Source organism: Oryctolagus cuniculus, chromosome 8, assembly GCF_964237555.1.
Source record: "Oryctolagus cuniculus chromosome 8, mOryCun1.1, whole genome shotgun sequence".
NCBI lineage: Eukaryota > Metazoa > Chordata > Mammalia > Lagomorpha > Leporidae > Oryctolagus > Oryctolagus cuniculus.
The window spans coordinates 59,592,392-59,611,432 of NC_091439.1; the positions used below are offsets into that span (position 1 = coordinate 59,592,392).

General features: G+C 42.0%; 1 protein-coding gene across 1 annotated transcript in view; it reads right to left on the minus strand.

Annotated features, from left to right (window-relative positions):
• Positions 1-19,041, minus strand: part of ARHGEF38 (Rho guanine nucleotide exchange factor 38) — a 146,852-nt gene that overhangs the window by 92,943 nt on the left and 34,868 nt on the right. The window contains exon 2 of the mRNA XM_008267533.4: positions 18,699-18,886. Within this exon, the coding sequence (XP_008265755.2) occupies positions 18,699-18,886 (188 nt within the window). The remainder of the gene's footprint in view (positions 1-18,698; positions 18,887-19,041) is intronic.

Below are 19,041 nucleotides of genomic sequence, written 5' to 3' on the forward strand. Positions count from 1 at the left end.
TCTTCCTTTGCCGTTGGTTCACCCTCCAATGGCTGCCACGGCTGGCGTGCTACGGCTGGTGCACCGCGCTGATCCGAAGGCAGGAGCCAGGTGCTTCTCCTGGTCTCCCATGGGGTGCAGGGCCCAAGCACTTGGGCCATCCTCCACTGCACTCCCTGGCCACAGCAGAGAGCTGGCCTGGAAGAGGGGCAACCGGGACAGAATCTGGCGCCCCGACCAGGACTAGAACCCAGTGTTCCGGCGCCGCAAGGCGGAGGATTAGCCCAGTGAGACGCGGCACCAGCCCCATAATTTCTTTATTCAGTCTTCGATTGATAGGCATTTAGATTGATTCCATGTCTTAGCTATTGTGGATTGGGCTGCAATAAACATGGAAGTGCAGATAACTCTTTTACTTACTGATTTCATTTCCCTTGGGTAAATTCCCAGGAATGGGATGGCTGGGTCATCATGATAAGTTTTATAATTACTGAGTAAAAATTATTACTATTTTTAAGAATTTTAACAAGTTATGGCAAATTATAAACCTTGTTTTTTTCCTAACCATCACTCAATTAAAATTCCTCAGTTGAATATTATTGCCCAAGCTTCAATTTGGATATTTTTAAGCTCATAATTTGATGACCAAAATCATACAACTTGAAAGTTCCAGATACGTGTACATGACATGTATACAACCATCACAAAAGAAGGCAAAAAATAAACAGACCTGTTTTTGAGGACCATGGTGATTACCACCAAACAAATTGCTCCTCCAGATGCTGTTTCTAGAAAATATTTCAGTGTTTCTATTTGGTTTGGGCTAGCAGTAAATCCAGGTTTCAAAACAGGTCCATTTCTTCCTCCTTTTTAAAGCTCTCAGAGGGCTTTGTGCAGATGGCCCACTGAGCCATCAAGAAAGGGCCGAGGGGCTGGTGTTGTGGCATAGCAGGTGAAACTACTGCCTGCAGTGCCAGATTCCCACATGGGTGCTTGTTTGTATCCCGGGTATCCTACTTCCAATCCAGCTCCCTGCTAATGGCCTGGGAATAGCAGCAGAAGGTGACCCAAGGGTTTGGGCTCCTTCCACTTATGTGGGAGATCCAGATGAAGCTCCTGGCTTCAGCCTGGCCCAGTCTTGGCCATTGCAGTCATTTGGGGCAGTGAACCAACAGATGGGACAACTCTCTCTCTCTCTCTCTCTCTCTCTCCCTGTAACTTCGCCTTTCAAATAAATAAAATAGCTCTTAAAAAAAAAAAAAAGGAAGGGGCAGAGCAGAAACACAGCTTTTGGGTGAAGCTGCAGCACATTGTATTGCTTTGCTTCAATCTGTGGTGTGACAAGGTAAAAGGTAAAACAAACAAAAAGGCCCATTTCTGGACTTGCTGCACTGATTCAAGTCATTACTAGGTCAAATCCCCATGGCCATCATCCGATGGTACCTAACAGAATTGTGGTCCCTTCTACCCTGGCCGTGAGGCAATTCCACACACATTAGGATGGGGTCTGGGTATATTCCCTGAAGTTGATCACCTCGTAATTAATGCTGAAGCTATCAAAGGCCAATGTACTGAGATGCTAACAAAGGGAACGAGGCAGACAGAGAGGGATGTAAAATATCTGTAAGAAATCGACACAATGAGAATATTCTGAGGGAACAACTAGGTCTTGTCTTATTTTTAGTGAGGAAATTGAGAAGGGGAATGCTTGTGAGACAGCAATGGCAGCAAGTGGAGAGAGAGGATGTTGGCAGAAAGCCCTGGCAACCGCTGTGCTAGGATAATTGCCTAATTACGATGGCATTTACTCAGACAGTTGGCTTTGAGACTACAAAGCTTTTCAGAGTAAACTGGCCATTATTTCATCAGGTTTCTCAAAACTGCTGATTTGTATGTGTGAAATTTCCTGCTATGAAACTAGATTCTAAACTGGGTAATTGAGTCAAACTACAAGTTGAATCAATATCACAGCTAGACAGCATCTTTTAACTAATCTTGCACCTAAATGATCAAGCCACTCTGGCCCAGAAGATATTCATGTGGACAGACATAATAATTAGAGCAGAGAGTCATTCCCTTTGCAGAAGGAAGTGTTGTAGCTTCTGGAACAGAAACCTCAACATGGGCAAGAGGAAGGGCAAAGCCAACAGAGGTGAACAAAGTCCAAAACAGAGACTGCGGTAAAAATCTAAGTCCATGAGTTAAGACGTTCACCTCAAAGAACTGCTGATAGGAGAGTAAGTTTTGTATTGATAATCTTGCATGAAAAGTAGGTTGTTGGCCAAAAGTTTCTTTCTGACTTTGTTTCCCCATTTGCCTAAACACAAGGACAGGCAGAAAAGAAGCTACTTGGTGGAGGCTTGGGGTAATCTTGAGGTTTGCCACCCTTTCTTTCTTTGAATGTAAGTGAAATGCTCAGAAGACAAACAGTACTGTTAGGAATCACCCTTATGAACTGAAGGGCCAGTACACTGTGTGATCCTTTCAGAAACTCCAAAAAAAGTATGAAATGAACTGTGGAGTTATATTGTCAAGGGACAGGAGAAAGTAATTTGGAACCCGGAACCATCAGGGAAATTAAATATACACATTATTCTATATACATTCACAAGCTAGTCAAGAAATTATAATTAGGGGCTTCTGATTGGCATTAGGGAATGAGGTCAATTGTGGTTGGAGCACTTGACTTTTCACTGTATGGATGTTTAAGTGTGTACATGCACATGTGTGTGTTTATTCTTTCTTCCTCCTACTTACAAACTCAAACAGAGCTTATAATAATATTCAGTTGTTTCAACAGAACATGCATGTCCCTCAGCTCTGATATCTGGAAGGAACTTCTAATGTTAGCAGTGATTTAGCTCCATGCTTACTCATTTTTCCCACTTAGTGTCACAAATGCAAAGTATTAATTTTCAGTAATACAACCAAATACTAGGAGAGAACTTGAGTCACTAAAAATAGTCTTGAAAAGTTACAAAAGACTTTTGAGAGGTAAAATGAAACAAAGAAAGGAACATTTGCTTGAGATGGTAAATGAAGAAAGAAAACAGGAGAAAAAGTATGAAAGAGGGATGTGGTTGGCAGGTGTGTGATGGCAGTCTGGAATAAGAGAGGAAAGGAGACAAAATTTATGAAATAGAAGTCCAGACATGTCATCAATTCTGGAGTTTTCATCTGTTAGTCATGTGGAAGTCTCACTTATATTAGCACTCTGTATTGATCCTACCTAGGTTAACATGACACTGAAATTTCCCATGGTTTTCTACACTCCTGGCCAGGGGCTCTACAAGGCTTGACTCAACACACCTATCCTGCTTTCTCTTCTGCAACCTGGCACACCATGTTAGTCCCTGTGGTGTTTCTTTTCCCAGGTTGTCTCCTTGAAATCCAATAATAATAGAAAATATACAATAGAAAGTTATAGTTGCACATCTCTCAATTTCAACCCTTACCTACCAAATACCAAGTTGAGTATGAGATGGTTTTCCATATGCAGAATTTACAGAGAGAATTTTGGTGAATGCTTTCAAAACCATCTGTGTCACCCTGTTTCCTAGAAACCAAAGGGGCTGTGGCAAAAGGAAAACTATGTCTAAATTGAGCAGAATGATAACTCCTGCAGCTTTTGAGCAAGGGATGCCTGAATGTTTACTGTGGACCACCAGTGGACCATGTGAGCTGGGGCGAGCTTATCTCTGATTCTGCCTATGGCACTGAGGGGCAGGGTGCTCACGTGGAGTTACGGTCTGGATGCCTAGGGCAGGAGGAAAGAGTGCAAGCCACCAACTGGAACAGAGATGCCACCTGGATCAAGTCATCTTCAAGAGAAAAACCTGTGCCACCCACACCATCATGAAAATTTCAGGAATAAAAGCCAGGAAATGGTGTCACATTTTCTTGTACATTTGGAGGGGCCAAAGAATGTACAGCCAGTCTACGAAAGTACCAGTGCAAGTACTTCTTCTCTCTCCTCCCAGGGGAATCACAAACTGGCTGTGGAACTGTTATAGAGAGAAGCAGCCTGTGCTCCCTCTTCCCCCTGCAGGTCCTCTTGGAGATCTTGGGGGAGAGTTGATGCCCAGATTGAAGTCCAGATTAGTATCTGCCACTCTAATTTGTAAGTTGAGATTGAGTTTGTTACTTAAGGTCTGTAACCTAAGTGTAAGAGAACAATCAGGGAGCTGCCAGAGGTTTCATGCAGAGGCAGGACAGAATTTCCCCACTGCGTACATTCTGAAGGGTGCAAGGAGCATATGCAAAGTTTTCTTTTGAGTATTACACCAGTTATACTCATTTGGCATACTGATTACAACAACAATGGTCATTTATTGTGCACCAGGAATTACGTTAGACTTTTAAATATATATTTTATTCCATTTACCCCTTATAAAATACTGTTCTACATATTTCTTCAATGGAAGAATCAAAACTCAGAGTTTAAAAGATTTGTCCAAAGAGACAGAGTTGTGAGTTTCTGAACCAAGGTCAAGTGTAGGGCTATCTTACATACACATACTAGAGCCTAACTATTATACTAGGTTGCCTCTTTGTTTGATAGGCTTGCTTGGAGTGATCCCTCAATATTCAGTCAGGGTGCACCTGCTCCAAAAAGCCTTTGATGACCGTGTTGGAAAGGCTAAGACACTCTGCTCCCTTAGTAATCAGCATGTACTTTTATCATAGTACTTAGTTATAATATTGTGAAAATATTCATGTGTGTGCCTGGCTCTCCTAAACGACTGTACATTTTAGGGGACAGCTCTCATGCTGGATTCATCTGTCTCCAGCCTTTAGCATTCAGCACCCATGTTTAATAAAGCACGAGGAGATGGGGTCAGCACTGTGAATTTAGTGGGTTAAGCCACCTCCTGCAATGGCCCACATATGGGTGCCGGTTCAAACCCTGGCTGCTCTATTTCCAATCCAGCTCTCTGCTAATGTGCCTGGGAAAGCAGCAGAGGATGGCACAAGATCTTAGGGCTCTATATTCATGTGGGATACCTGGATGAAGCTCCTGGCTCTGGTCTGGCCCATCCCTGGCTATTGTGGCCATTTAGTGAGTGAACCAGTGGTTGGAAGACCCCTCTCTCTGTAACTCTTTCAAATAAATTTTTAAAAATCTTAAGAAGAGAGAAAGCCAGGGAGAATTCAAATCAATGTATAGCAAGTTAAGTCTCCATGTGAGCTTCACTACACTTAAGAGCACTGTGGTTGAGCTCACAGCTTATAGAGTAGCAACTTTTTTTAAAAAAAGATATACTTTTATTTATTTGCAAGGCATAGTCACAGAGAGAGGGAGAGATAGAGACCTTCCATCTACTGATTCACTCCCCAAATGGCTACAACAGCAGGGGTGGGACCAGGATGAACCCAAGGGCCTGGAACTCCATCTGGGACTCCCACATGAATAGCAGGGGTCCAAGCATTTCAGTTGTCTTCCACTGCATCCCCAGGTGTAATAGCTTGGAGGGAGCATCTAGAACTCAAACCAGCACTTATGTGGGATTGCCAGTATTAGTGGCTTAACCCTCTGTGCCACAATGCCAACTCCCTGGCTATTAGGCTTGAAGGCCCTTTCTGTCATATTCTAGCTGTGTGATTTTGGGTAAGTTATTTAACTCCTCTGTGTTCGCTTTTCACATTAGCAAAGTAGGGACATTTAAAACTATTTCATGAGTTGATGTGGGAATTATATGAACTGTTGGTCAGGGAGAATGAGGGACCAACTCATGTGGGACATTGCCAGTCATCATGAGAGTGAGGTGGGAAGCCACTAGAGGATTTTGAGCAAGAGTGACATGATCTGACTGAACCTTCAAAACGATCACTCCAACTGCCTGATTCAGACAATAGTAGAGGAAGACATGTGGAACCTAAGGCAGTTTTAAGAATCCAGCTGATTATTTATGGATTTATGAACCAAGGTGGAAGTAATAGAGGAGGTGAGAAATGATTGAATTTTGGGTGTTTTAAAGGCAGAACTAGTAGGATTTGCTGATCAATCCAATATAGCGATTAACAGAGACGAATATCCAGGATGACTGCAGAGCAGCTGAAGAGTAGATCTACCATTTACTGAGAGGAGACTGCAAGAGCAGTGAGTTAGTCCATTTTGTGCTGCTGTAGCAGAATACTTGAGACCTGGTACTTGATAAAGAAGGATGTGTATTTCTTACTGTTTTCAAAGTTCAAGGTTGAGGGGGCAACTTCTGGCCAGGGCCTTCTTGCTATTATCCCATGGCAAAAGGCAGAGAGGCAAGAGAGCACATGCAAGAGAGGGCTACATTTGCTTTTATAACAAACCCATTGTCACGAAAACTGACCCAGTTCCACAATACTGCCATTAATCTAATCATTTCTTATTAGGCCCCCACCTCCCAACACTGTTGCATTGAGGATTAAGTTTCCAACACATGAATTTTGGGGCACACATTCAACCCATAGCAGGGAGCAAGTTTTAAAACAGAAAATTAAGAGCTCAGTTTTGAATGTGTTCAATTTGGCAATGCCTTGTAGACAACCATGTAGAGATTTGAGTGAGGAATTGCATAAAAAAGCAGGATTTCAGGGGGAAAGTCTAGGCTGGAGATAACAATGTGCCAGTCCCCAGCATAAAGATGGGATTTAAAGCTATGAAACGAGATCAGATCCCCAACACAGAGAAAACCCTGAACTCATTTGTTTAGAGTGGAGGCCCAACCAGCAAAGGAGATCGAGACGGAGCAGCCAGAGTAGTAGGGAGAAACCAGGATTACGGGGAGTCCTAGAAGACAAAAGTGCTGCTCACAGGTCAGGAAGTGAGTGCCTCCTTCTGCTGATGTCCAAAGCAATTATTTGCTGCACAGCTAATTAGCATACTAATCATGAACTGCCTTATGTCATAATCACGTCTAGCTTCGCCTGTGGTTATTTCTATTTTTGTCTGTTTATGAGTCATTTTCATGACCATATTACGAACTCTTCTGGGACAAGACTATGACATATTTCCTTGGTTCCCCCCTGCCCCAAGAACTCAGCAGCAGGCATTGCATACAATCAGCACACGACAGACGTTTAATCTTGCCATTTGCATGTTCAATTAAAATATCACATTCTCTATGAAATATTGCCCAGTGAATCTGTCTGGAAATGACCTGCCCCTCCTTTGAACTCTCACTGCATGTAGTATCTGCACTTACCAATATTGCTTTGCATTACAAGTTACCTTTCTGTCGCTTATTATGAGAAATGTAGCACCTCTAGCTAGGGGTTCTTAGTCTTGTGATGACAAGGAATAGATTCCATGTCTCCACATACTCCAAATAACCTAAAATTAATTAATTAATTAACTTGTGTGATCACTGACCCTGTGTCTAAAGTGCCTTTAGTAAGAGCTTGTTAGTAAAATATTAGTTTATCCACTACGTGTTTTTCTTCTGGCCCAGTGTTCTTCTTTGGAATCTGGGATTTATGGCCCTGAACTGATACGCTGAGTAAAACTGCTCCAATATAACTGATATTTCACTAGAGAGGTTTATAACATCTCTGTAATAATCAGTCGCTTAAAGCTTGTCATGGAGCTGGCGCTGTGGCATAGCAGATAAAGCCTCTGCCTGCAGTGCCCGCATCCCGTATGGGCACTGATTTGAGTCCCAGCTGCTCCACTTCTGATCCAACTCTGCTATGGCCTGGGAAAGCAGTGGAAGATGGCCCAAGTCCTTGGGCCCCTGCACGTGGGAGACCCAGAGGAAGCTGCTGGCTCCTGGCTTCGGATTAGCACTGCTCTGGCCGTTGTGGAGTGAGCCAGCAGATGGAAGATATCTCTCTCTCTCTCTCTCTCTCTCTGCCCCTGCCCTGCCTCTACCTCTACCTCTGCCTCTCTGTAACTCTGCCTTTCAAATAGATAAATAAATGTTAAAAAAAAAAAAAAAGCTTGTTGCTTCGTCTTCACAAATAAAAGTAAGTTAAAATAATGTATTATGCATCTTGGTTCTGGCAAGTGAGGGGATGAATGTAAATAAGATCATCTTATCCAAGCTGAAAAATAACTTTCCTGGATATTAAAACAGATCTGCATATCATATCGCTTTTTCAATTCTAGGCCTTCCAACCTCTGCCCTGAACTGGGAAATACATTCATGAACCTTCTCACTTGGCCCAGCAGGTTCTGATCTGGACTATGGAGTATAAAATCAGAAAAAACTGAAGCTGCCCTAAAATGGAGCTTAGGGGGTGATTATACATATAACAACAAGGAGATGAGTTTCCATCAGAAAACTAAAATACAAGGATTAACAAAAAGAACCTCATTTTTGTTATTTGAGCTGAGGCTTTCTGAACAAGGAAAAAAAAGTTTGTTCCCATAAAACCAAAGTTTCAACTACTAGAATATTGATGTATCAGTTTCATACCCAACTAAATCTGAATCCAATCTGACAACAAACCATGTGTCTTCCTGGATGACAAAACAGAAATGTCCCTCCTGGGAGAAATGGCCAAGTAGGTGAAGCATAATGATTCAGTCTTAGTACTTGAGAAAGAGGCAGTTAAATATTATATATTCACACAATTTATGGTCGGCTGCAGCATTTGCTCATGTGACTTTTATTTTTAAATTGATTCCAAAACTATATATAGTTTTAATATTTGTATTTAAATTTATTTCAAAACTATGAAATTTCCTGACCTAGGAACATGTCATATTAAGACATATTTTGAGGCCGACGCCATGGCTCACTAGGCTAATCCTCCGCCTGGCGGCGCTGGCACACCGGGTTCTAGTCCCGGTCGGGGTGCCGGATTCTGTCCTGTCCCGTTGCCCCTCTTCCAGGCCAGCTCTCTGCTGTGGCCAGGGAGTGCAGTGGAGGATGGCCCAAGTCTTTGGGCCCTGCACCCGAAGGGAGACCAGGAGAAGCACCTGGCTCCTGCCATCGGATCAGCGCGGTACGCTGGCCACAGCATGCCGGCCGTGGCGGCCATTGGAGGGTGAACCAATGGCAAAAAGGAAGACCTTTCTCTCTGTCTCTCTCTCACTGTCCACTCTGCCTGTCAAAAAAAAAAAAAAAAAAAAAAAAAAAAAAAAAGACATATTTTGAAAAGGAAATTTCAGCTGGCACCGCAGCTCAATAGGCTAATCCTCTGCCTGCGGCGCCAGCACCCAGGGTTCTAGTCCCGGTCCGGGTGCTGGATTCTGTCCTGGTTGCCCTTCTTCCAGTCCAGCTCTCTGCTGTGGCCTGGGAGGGCAGTAGAGGATGGCCCAGGTCCTTGGGCCCTGCACCCCATGGGAGACCAGGAGAAGCACCTGGCTCCTGGTGGATCAGCACGGTGTGCGGGCCGCGGCATGCTGGCCACAGCAGCCATTGGAGGGTGAACCAACGGCAAAAGGAAGACCTTTCTCTCTCTCTCTCTCTCTCTCTCATTGTCCACTCTGCCTGTCAAAAAAAAAAAAAGAAAGAAAAGGAAATTTCATTGTTTTGTTTTTTAACTTTTCCAATTTGACTTCAAGTATCTGACCTTATTTTAGAGAAACAATGGTCCAGATTATATTATAAAAGCTGGCATTCCACACATAGGGTAAAAACTAAGCCTTTGGATAGAAAAAGAAAAAGAAAAAGAAAAAGAAAAAGAAAAAGAAAAAGAAAAAGAAAAAGAAAAAGAAAAAGAAAAAGAAAAAGAAAAAGAAAAAGAAAAAGGTGGGCTCTAACCTGGCCATAAAGATCATAGGATTCTTTATTGTAATGTGATCTTACCCACCTTGAAAATTAGTATTTCTGAAAGGTTGAAGAGCATCTGTAATGATATTTAAAGCAGACTTCCAACAAGAGTAAAATATTTTGAAGCCAGCAAATTAGCTCCAAAAAAGCCACTACAAAGCAGAACCCGAAACTGAAGTATATTGCACTTGAGTAATTGCTCAATTATGGTTAGCAGGGATTGCTTTGACTTTCTCAGATTTTAATTTCATGTGGTAACCAAAATTCCTGTTTGAGCTCTGCTTTCTGGCCACCTTGTATTTTCATATCAGCAGCCTCACTTGGATTTCTGCACTCACTAAAGTCAGAGAGGTGTTGGGGGTGTGGAAGTGAAGAGAGGGATTTCATGGGCTTGGCCTTCAGTTTGTCTTAGAGTCTAGAAGGATGTCTAATATTCTAATAGCATGAGAAAGAGCTGAGATACACAGGAGATGGTTATACAGTTTACACATTACAAAATTTCTTATAAAAGGCTAATGTGTACCTCCATACTTAACAGTAGTCTCTACCTCTCTAAAATTATGATGAAAAGAGAATTAGAAACTTTGTGAGAGTAAACAAAGTTAAGGGTCAGAGGAAATGTTTTCATCCTTACATACAAAATTTTAATTGTCTTTTTTTAATTAAAAAATCTTAATTTGAGAGTCAGAGAGAGATTGACAGAGGAGTTACCATCTGATGGTTCACTCCCCAAATGCCCACAATAGCAAGGAAATTTATCCAGTAGTTGGTAGAAACCCAACTACTGGAGCCATCACCTGAAGTCTCCCAGGGTATGGATTAGCAAGAAGCTAGAATTGGAAGTGCAGTCCACTGGCTCCACTCCCAATATGGGATATGGAATCCCACACAGCCTCTTAACTACTGTACCAAATGAACTTATGGGAGCCGGTGCTGTGGTGTAGCAGGTAAAGTCGCCTTCTGATCCAACTCTCTGCTATGGCCTAGGAAAGCAGTGGAAGATGGCCTGGGTCCTTGGGCCCCTACACCCTTGTGGGAGACCCGGAGGAAGCTCCTGGGTTCAGATCTGCATAGCTCCGGCCATTGTGGCCAATTGAGGAGTGAACCAGTGGATGGAAGACCTCTTTCTCTCAGCCTCTCCTCTTTCTGTGTAACTCTGACTTTCAAATAAATAAATCTTAAAAAAATTAAAAAGAAGTTAAAGAGAATAAAAGAGGAGGATAAATAACATAAGGGCATATTTTTAATTAAGCTTTTTATCTTAAAAAATTATAGACTCACATGCAATTGTAAAAAAAAAAAAAAAACACACACACACAGAAGAATATTGTGTATTCTTTACCCAGTCTCCCCTAAGGGTAACATCTTACAATATTGGAGTACATGCGCATTTTTTTTGATAAGGTGAGGTAGGGTATGTTATAAATAGAGTATAGCAATTTATTTCCATAAATAAGACATGTCTATGAGAAATCAATACCAGAATTCCAGTTAGTTCAGAAGAATTTCATGGAAAAGATGGGATTTTGGAAAGTAATTTACTTTCTATAGTTGGTTATAAAGGAGAAATGACTAACAATTATTTCTGGAAACAGTAAAGGTCTCTTGGTGAAGGTGACAGCAGACAGGACAATTTTGACGAGAGTCCTCCCATTACATTAAAAATTCATGACCAGAGATATTTGTTACATACAGTTTCCTCTATTTGTTATGCAGGCAAAATTTTACCAATAGCTTTGAGAAGCCTAATTCATTCTCCCTCTCCCTCCCTCCCTCCCCCCCCCCCACATTGCCCTCTCTTTCTCTCTCTTCTGATCTGAAAGCTGCACATATGTTGATAATTACTAGATAAAATATTCCTGTCTGGGTCCTTTAATCTTACATGTTAGTGAGTTATTGTAACTGTAATTCTGTCTTTGTTCCATAAAAGTAGCAAAATTTCATTGTCTGGATTTCCATTACGACCAAATGGGAGTCTGAGCAGCTGGGCTTGAGTAGGAGAGTGGTGCGGGATGCAGACAGAGCTGAGGGTGATCTTAGAGTCCATCCAAGCAGCAACACTGAAATTGTAAGCCAAACAGGCAGTCTCCCAGGGCAGCTGCAGATCCCTCAAGCACTGTCCAACTTTCGGAAGTGCCACTCGCATAACAAGGCAGCCAGGGGCTGCACACAGAGGCACAGCCTACGTGGAGGTATCCTGACAGACAGCAGGGATGCCCATCCACCTGGAGAAGGCTTGGAAGGGGGCAGGAAATGCAACTCTGGAAGATCCCCAGAGCGTGTGCTGAAACTGTGGTCCCTTTAAATAAAACAAATAGGCTTGCTCTGGTGAAGAGGGAGCCACTAAGAACAGCAGACTCCAATGGGATGTAGAAGTCACTCACTGAACTCAAGTGTAGCAAATACAGCTTAACATTCCTATGCCATCAACTGGACTGTGGCCATCTTTTTGTTGTAAACAAATTTTCCTTGTAGTATATTATTTGAGCAGTTTTTTTGTTCTCACAGTGCGCTTATACCCTCTCCTGTCTCCTCTCAAGGGTTCTCTGACCTACACTGCACTCACTCTCAAGAAGTCTGCAAGTCCTCACATGTGACCTTTTCTGTTGTTGGGGGGGCAGAAGCAGGAAGCTGAATGCCCTGCACCAGCCCCCGCCCCCGCCGTCCCTCCTCTGCCCTCCCTAACTCCCCCTCACTCGTGTTTCCTTTTCCCAGGATTTGCCTTACCCACTTTGGATCCTGAGGGAGAAGCTTGCCAGATGTCAACCCAGTGAGCTATGTCACTCAAGTCACCTGCTCTACCTGGCCTTATGGTGTAGCACTAACACGGCCAATGTTAACCCAGCCACGTGTGACAACACCAATGGGTATCATTTGAAATTTAGGGATTTTGAATCTAGAGAGAGCACTAATATTATTCTCCTCAAATTTATGGTCCCTTAATAACTGAAACCTTTCTTCATTCAAATTAATATTTGATATTTATGGTTGCAGATAAAACATGTAAATAAATTTGTTGTGGGAGAAAGAGTCCACAATGGTATATTTAGTGTGATTCCAATTTCAGAAAATGAGAATAACTATATATGCCTAGACAGTAACCCAACATACTTACAGTGCTTGCTTCTAAGTGATAGGATAACAGGCGATTATTTATTTATATATATTTTCTAATGAAAATTCTTTATAAAATTATTGCCATATAGTGTATGTAGGTTTTAACAAAAATGCCAAACTCTTACCATTACAAAATTTCAGGTTTTTTTTAATCACCTTCCAGAAAAATGTAAATGATTTCAAGCATAATGCACACAATTAAACCAAGTATGAGCAAATTCAAAATAAAATACATACACCTTTGCTGTTAATTAAGTAAAAATCTACCAAGTGCGTATTCACACACACATACTTCTAAACAGATTGTCCTTGGGAAGGTAAAGGGAGACGTGTACTGAGGATTGCCTTTAAGGAAAGAATCCAAGTAGCTGAAATTCAAATAACCAAAAACTAGGAGACATAAAAACACATACTTAAATCCTTCTACTCTTTCAATCACTTTTTAATCCTTTCCTTACACATATAACCCTTTTCCATTGTTAAGACTAGTTTGCTCTGGTTTGATTTATTTTGACGTACTGCCAAAAACGGAGTGTCCCATCACCCTGTTTGTATAATAAATATGTGGAACCTGTCTTCCCACTAAATGTTTCAACACTGAATGTTGTGGATAACTTGCACCTTCTTTGCAAAACTTGTGAGCAATGGGGCTGCTAAAGAAGTAGCTGCTGAGTTTGACCCAGCTTTCAGTTAGTGAATGGCTGTTTTGAGAGAAAGCTTCTTTGAAATGAAGATTAAGATTTATAACCACTAGCATCACAAAGAATTGATCACTCAAGGGCTGGGGCTGGTCATTCATTTGTATGCTGATTAATTTATACAATTTAGATAGGTTAGAGAAGTCTAGTACTTTCCTCAGCTTTCAACTTCCTTTTTCCTATTTTCAAGTAACATAAAATGGAGTTCAATTTTGCATAGAGAAAAAGATGGATCAGATGATTTCCCAACGTTTTTTCCAGTCTAAACTGTACCTGGAAAATAGTTACTTACGTTTGCTCAGGTTAGGCCTAGCATGATTTGTCGTTCCCATGATTACTTGCAACTGTTTTAATTTACACATCTTTTGACACTAACTGATGACAGGTGGGTTGTGTGCAGAGCTTGAGGTATTTAAGTGGTTAGGAGGGAGGTGAGGACATGAAGGAGCTAATGAACATTGAAAAGGTGGTGAAGTTAATGAACTGGGGGATCAATTAACTACCGCAGCACTCATATAAATATTTATAAAAGTCATAAAGTTCTTGAGCCTTTTGGTTACTCAAAGGTTAAAAGCCTTTAGCAGTGGGAACAAGGAAGATTTGTCATGAAAATTCTGAAAGTCCTTTAAGGAGTCGCTATTACAACATCAGTGGGTAGGACCAGAAGGTAGCTAAAATGAAACTATTCCACAATGAGAAAGAACTCTGGAAGATACCTAAATCAAGAGAAATAAATAGCACATGTGAAAAATCAACAAGCTATGAGTGACCTGAATAGAATAGCATAGGAAATGTGAACTCGAATTGTGAGAACTGTAACTCAAAACACTGAAGAGCAAAGTTAAGCATGCCAAATAAACTGCTGTAAACATTACCATATTAGAAACCTTTCATTTGTTAGGGTCTGAGACTCCAGTTCTGGCAACTGCTTATGAGTTAGGAGCAGGAAGCAGAAAACAGGAAAAGCATAACAATAAAAACATAAGCAAAAATTAGAGGAGACATACAAGAGTACAACTCAGAATGGCATTCATGTTAGCGCAACAGTTAGGCTGCTGCTTGTGATGCCTGCATCACATATCAGAGAGCCTGAATTCAAGTCCCAGCGGCGCTCTGCATACCCTGGGAGGAGCAGGCAGTGGCTCAAATACTTAGGTTCCTCCCACCCATATGGGAGACCCAGATTGAGTTCTTAGCTACTGGTTTTAGCTTGGTTCAACTCTGGTTGATACAGGTATTTGGGGAGTGAATCGGCAGATGGGAGATCTCTCTTTCTCTCTCTTCCTTTCAATATAAATAAACTAATGATTTAATGACTGGCTACATTTTCATACAGAATATATGTCTTCTTCCACTTGATAAGGACTATGGCTTCAAAGAGGTAATTTTCTTTTTTATTTAGTCAATTTTATAAGAAGGCTAATGTGATTATTAGTTCATCACTGGAACAGATTTGGTAAATTATGTTTATTTTGAAATAGATTTTAGTCACAAATATGTTTAGGCATATTAAATAACATATTTAATTTTAAAAGATAAAGAGAAGTCCTTTAGGATCAAGAAAGGGTTTTCCTGCTTGTTTTAAGATAGCAGGTGAGGGGCCGGCGCCATGGTGCAGTGGGTTAATCCTCCGCTTGTGGCGCCAGAATCCCATGGGGGTGCTGGTTCTAATCCTGGTTGCCCTACTTCTGATCCAGCTCTCTACTGTGGTCTGGGAGAGCAGTAGAGGATTGAGCCCCCGCACCCGCGTGGGAGACCAGGAAGAAGCACCTGTTGTGGGAGACCAGGAAGAAGCACCTGTTGTGGGAGACCAGGAAGAAGCACCTGGCTCCTGGCTTCAGATGGGTGCAGTTGAGGCCATTTGGAGAGTGAACCAACGGAAGGAAGACCTTTCTCTCTGTCTTTCCCTCTTACTGTCTGTAACTCTACCTGTCAAATAAAATAAAATCTTTAAAAAAAAAAAAAAGATAGCAGGTGATGGTGACAAGAAGGATCCATGCCAAAGGGTAATGTTAATTATGTAGGAGAGAGAAAAGATACAAGTAGGAGTGAAAACCCTGAGTAAGCTAGAGGAGCCGAAGACACTGCATTTGTGGAGATACTATGTTTCAGTAGAATCAGAACTTTTGATTCTCGTAATAAACAGAAGCTGGGTTATATGAGCAGAGATGGAAGCAGGTTGGTAGATGTCGCATTGGGAGTATGTACATCTCTGCTATGTTGGAATTATTTTTTTAAAAGGACATTAATCAAGAGTTAGGAGAGAAGAGGCAGTGTTTGAGGTAAAAGGAAAAAGAAAGGGTGAAAGAAACTCAGAGACATTACTGGGGACCTCATAAAAAGAAAATGATCAGGAATTTCAGAAGAGGATGGGTTTTTGCTTCTTAGGGTAGTAAATGGAAAGAAAAAGAGACTTCAGTTCATATGCAAAGAGAGATTATAACAAAAGACACATGAAACTGAGCCAGGTATGGCCCTGATAAATGCTAACAGGATGGTAAGGTCTATAGCTTGACCGTCCAGGTGCTATCAAAGCGTTGTCAGGGACAGAGTACGAGTGAAGTGTGGTGAAAGAGTGCATCAGGCGCCGTGGCTCACTAGGTTAATCCTCTGCCTTGCAGCGCCGGCACACCAGGTTCTTGTCCCGGTTGCCCCTCTTCCAGGCCAGCTCTCTGCTGTGGCCAGGGAAGGCAGTGGAGGATGGCCCAAGTACTTGGGCCCTGCACCCCATGGGAGACCAGGAGAAGTACCTGGCTCCTGCCATCGGATCAGCGCGGTGCACCGGCCGCAGCGGCCATTGGAGGGTGAACCAATGGCAAGGGAAGACCTTTCTGTCTGTCTGTCTCTCTCACTGTCCACTCTGCCTGTCAAAAAAAAAAAAAAAAAAAAGTGCATCAGGGCCATCAAGCAGAAGGCTGGAAATTATGATTTTGTGAGGGTGAAATTACTGGTGCTGACAAGTTCCAGGTATGACACAGGGTAAGTGGCAAAGACAGGGGTGAGGAAATGCAACTGCAACTGCATATGAGCAAGTCAATGAACTTGTATGGGTTATTTGTGTGATTATTGAAAGCCCTGAAAAATATTGAAGTTGGGAGGTTGTGGGGGGAGAGAAAACCTCAAAACTTTACCCTGGTTGGCCTTAGCTGGTGTTCTGATGACTGGCTACCAATATTTTTATAATTGTGAGCCATATGTTAAGATACTAAACCCAGAATCAAAGTTGGATGTATTTGACTACTTAAAAATAGCAAAAACAAAATAAACACACATCTCAAACAAGGCTAGAAGGCCAAAGACAAGTTGGGAAAGTCATTGGCAACATGTTGGTTTGGAAAAAAAAATCCCTGATGTAAAAAAGTTCTTATAACAACAGATAAACAAGCATTTTTTAAAGGACAAAAGACACAGACATGAATAGGAATTGGAAAGAACAGAAAAGGCTAATGAATATTTGAGAGAATATTTGTCAGAGGGAATCAAAGGAACTTTTTAAAATCAACAATCTTTACCATTAAAGAGGATACACAGAAAAATGCCCTCTCATTCTTAATGGAAATCATTCTTAATGGAAATGAAAACTAGAACAGTATCAACTTTGTTTGGCTGTTGGAAATTTTTATCAAAATTTTAAATATGCATACCCTTTGATCTAACAATTCCACTTCTAGGGATTATTCAAAGGAGATAAGAGGACAAACACCCAAAAGATTAGTACATCTCAGCATCAGTAACAGTGGAAAAACATTTTAAAGTATTAGAAATCATGATCATATTTATGTAAAAAAATGTGTTTTGGGGGTGGGCATTTAGAATAGCAGTTAAGATACTGCTTGGAACCCCTGAATCCCAATGGAAGTGCCTGAGTTAGAGTCTTGGCTCACTCCCCACTCCAGTTTTCCCTGTTAATATGCACCCTGCAGGCAGCAGCCAATGGCTCAAGCACGTGGAGACCTGGGTGAGGTTCCAGGCTCCTGTCTTTGGCCTTGCCCTCCTGTTGTGGGCTTTGGGTGGTGAACCAGGGCGTAAGATGCTCTCTGTCTCTGTTGTGCGTGTGGGTGCATTCTCTCTCTCTGCCCCCTGCCCCTCCAATCTGTGCCTTTCAAACAAATGAAAATTTTTAAATATGTGTTTTTATGTGTGTAGATACGTTAATGTCCAAGTCGATGTCTGAGGGGATATTCCTAATCATGTTGGTGATTTTCTTTGAGTAGTGGAATTTCTGATCATTTTTACCTTCTAGTTTGTGTGTCTCTATATTACAACCTTGGACTAGATTCTCACTCCTTGGAGTCTATACTCTTGCTCTCTGCTCTGCCCACAACAGTTCATATCTCTTTCAGTTCTCTGCTCCCCCACAAGAAAAGTCTTCAGTTTCCAATCTAACAGTCCTCTGCACCATCCTTCTCTTTTCCCTGCTTTATCCCCCTCAGCTGTACTTAATGCCACCTAATGTATTCACATTTATTTATCCTTTGACTCCTCCCATTCTGCCCTAGGAAGCGAACCCCGCAAGGGTAGGACTTTGTTTTGTACTAAACTGTAACCCCAGTGCTGCAAACATCAGGTATCAGGAATGTATGCCAAATGAATGAAATAACCTAGGACATGTGTGTGTACCCAGCGAACCTCCTTGAACCTTTATTCTCATTCCCTACAACAAATTCTCTGAAAAGGCCTCCATGACAACGGTTAATTACAAACACTTCAAGTGTTGACTCAGGCCCACCTACTACTTTTTTACTTACTTTCAACTTAATTTCGAGGTTGAACTTTACTTAGCTAAATAGTTTTGAGTTGAATTGTGCTCTCAAGGTAGGGGCCCATGGAGCCCACATGTCTTTCTCTTCTACATCCATAATCACCATCAAATTCAACTAAATACCTTGTTCCTGGCGTGAGGAAAGCCTGTTGCTTAAATTTTGTTATCAATTCCATGGGCGTCCAAGGAAGAATGCATGAGAAATTCCAAAGTAGCAGAAGCTCAGAGTTTCCTTTATCTCTTATTTTAGAACATAGTTCCCTTGTGCCTGCTGACACAGAAGTTTAAGGCTAATGACCCCTGTGTGAACGCAAGCCTGGAGACCCTGGAAGCAAGGCACATCGCTTCCCTGATACACTCGCTGCTTCAATTTCATCATGCTAGTGAGCTTTTTTTAGGATGTAGGAGAAAAACTTTGAAAAACTGAAAAGCTCCACTTGCATTTACCTGCTTATTTCTCAGGGGCTGCACCACCTCCCTAAGGCACAGCTCTAGGTCGTTGAGATAGTCCTTCTCCGTCTGGATCAGCTCCTTGATGATCTTCGCCCGCTTCGCCATCATCCTCCTCACCTGGTGCTCTTCCTCCGGCGAGGAGGGCTCAGCTGCAGGACCCTCGGCCTGTGGCGTCATCTTTTCTGTTAAATGAAAACACGGGCAGGTGAGAGCGTCTGCTGACGTTTCTTTCATTACGGACAAGGCCACCGTAGGATTATTGTTGGCAAGGGAAGAGGGTAAGGTCCCTTGGCGTGTTCTGTGTTAGCTCACCCTAAGATCAGAATGTGACAAAACT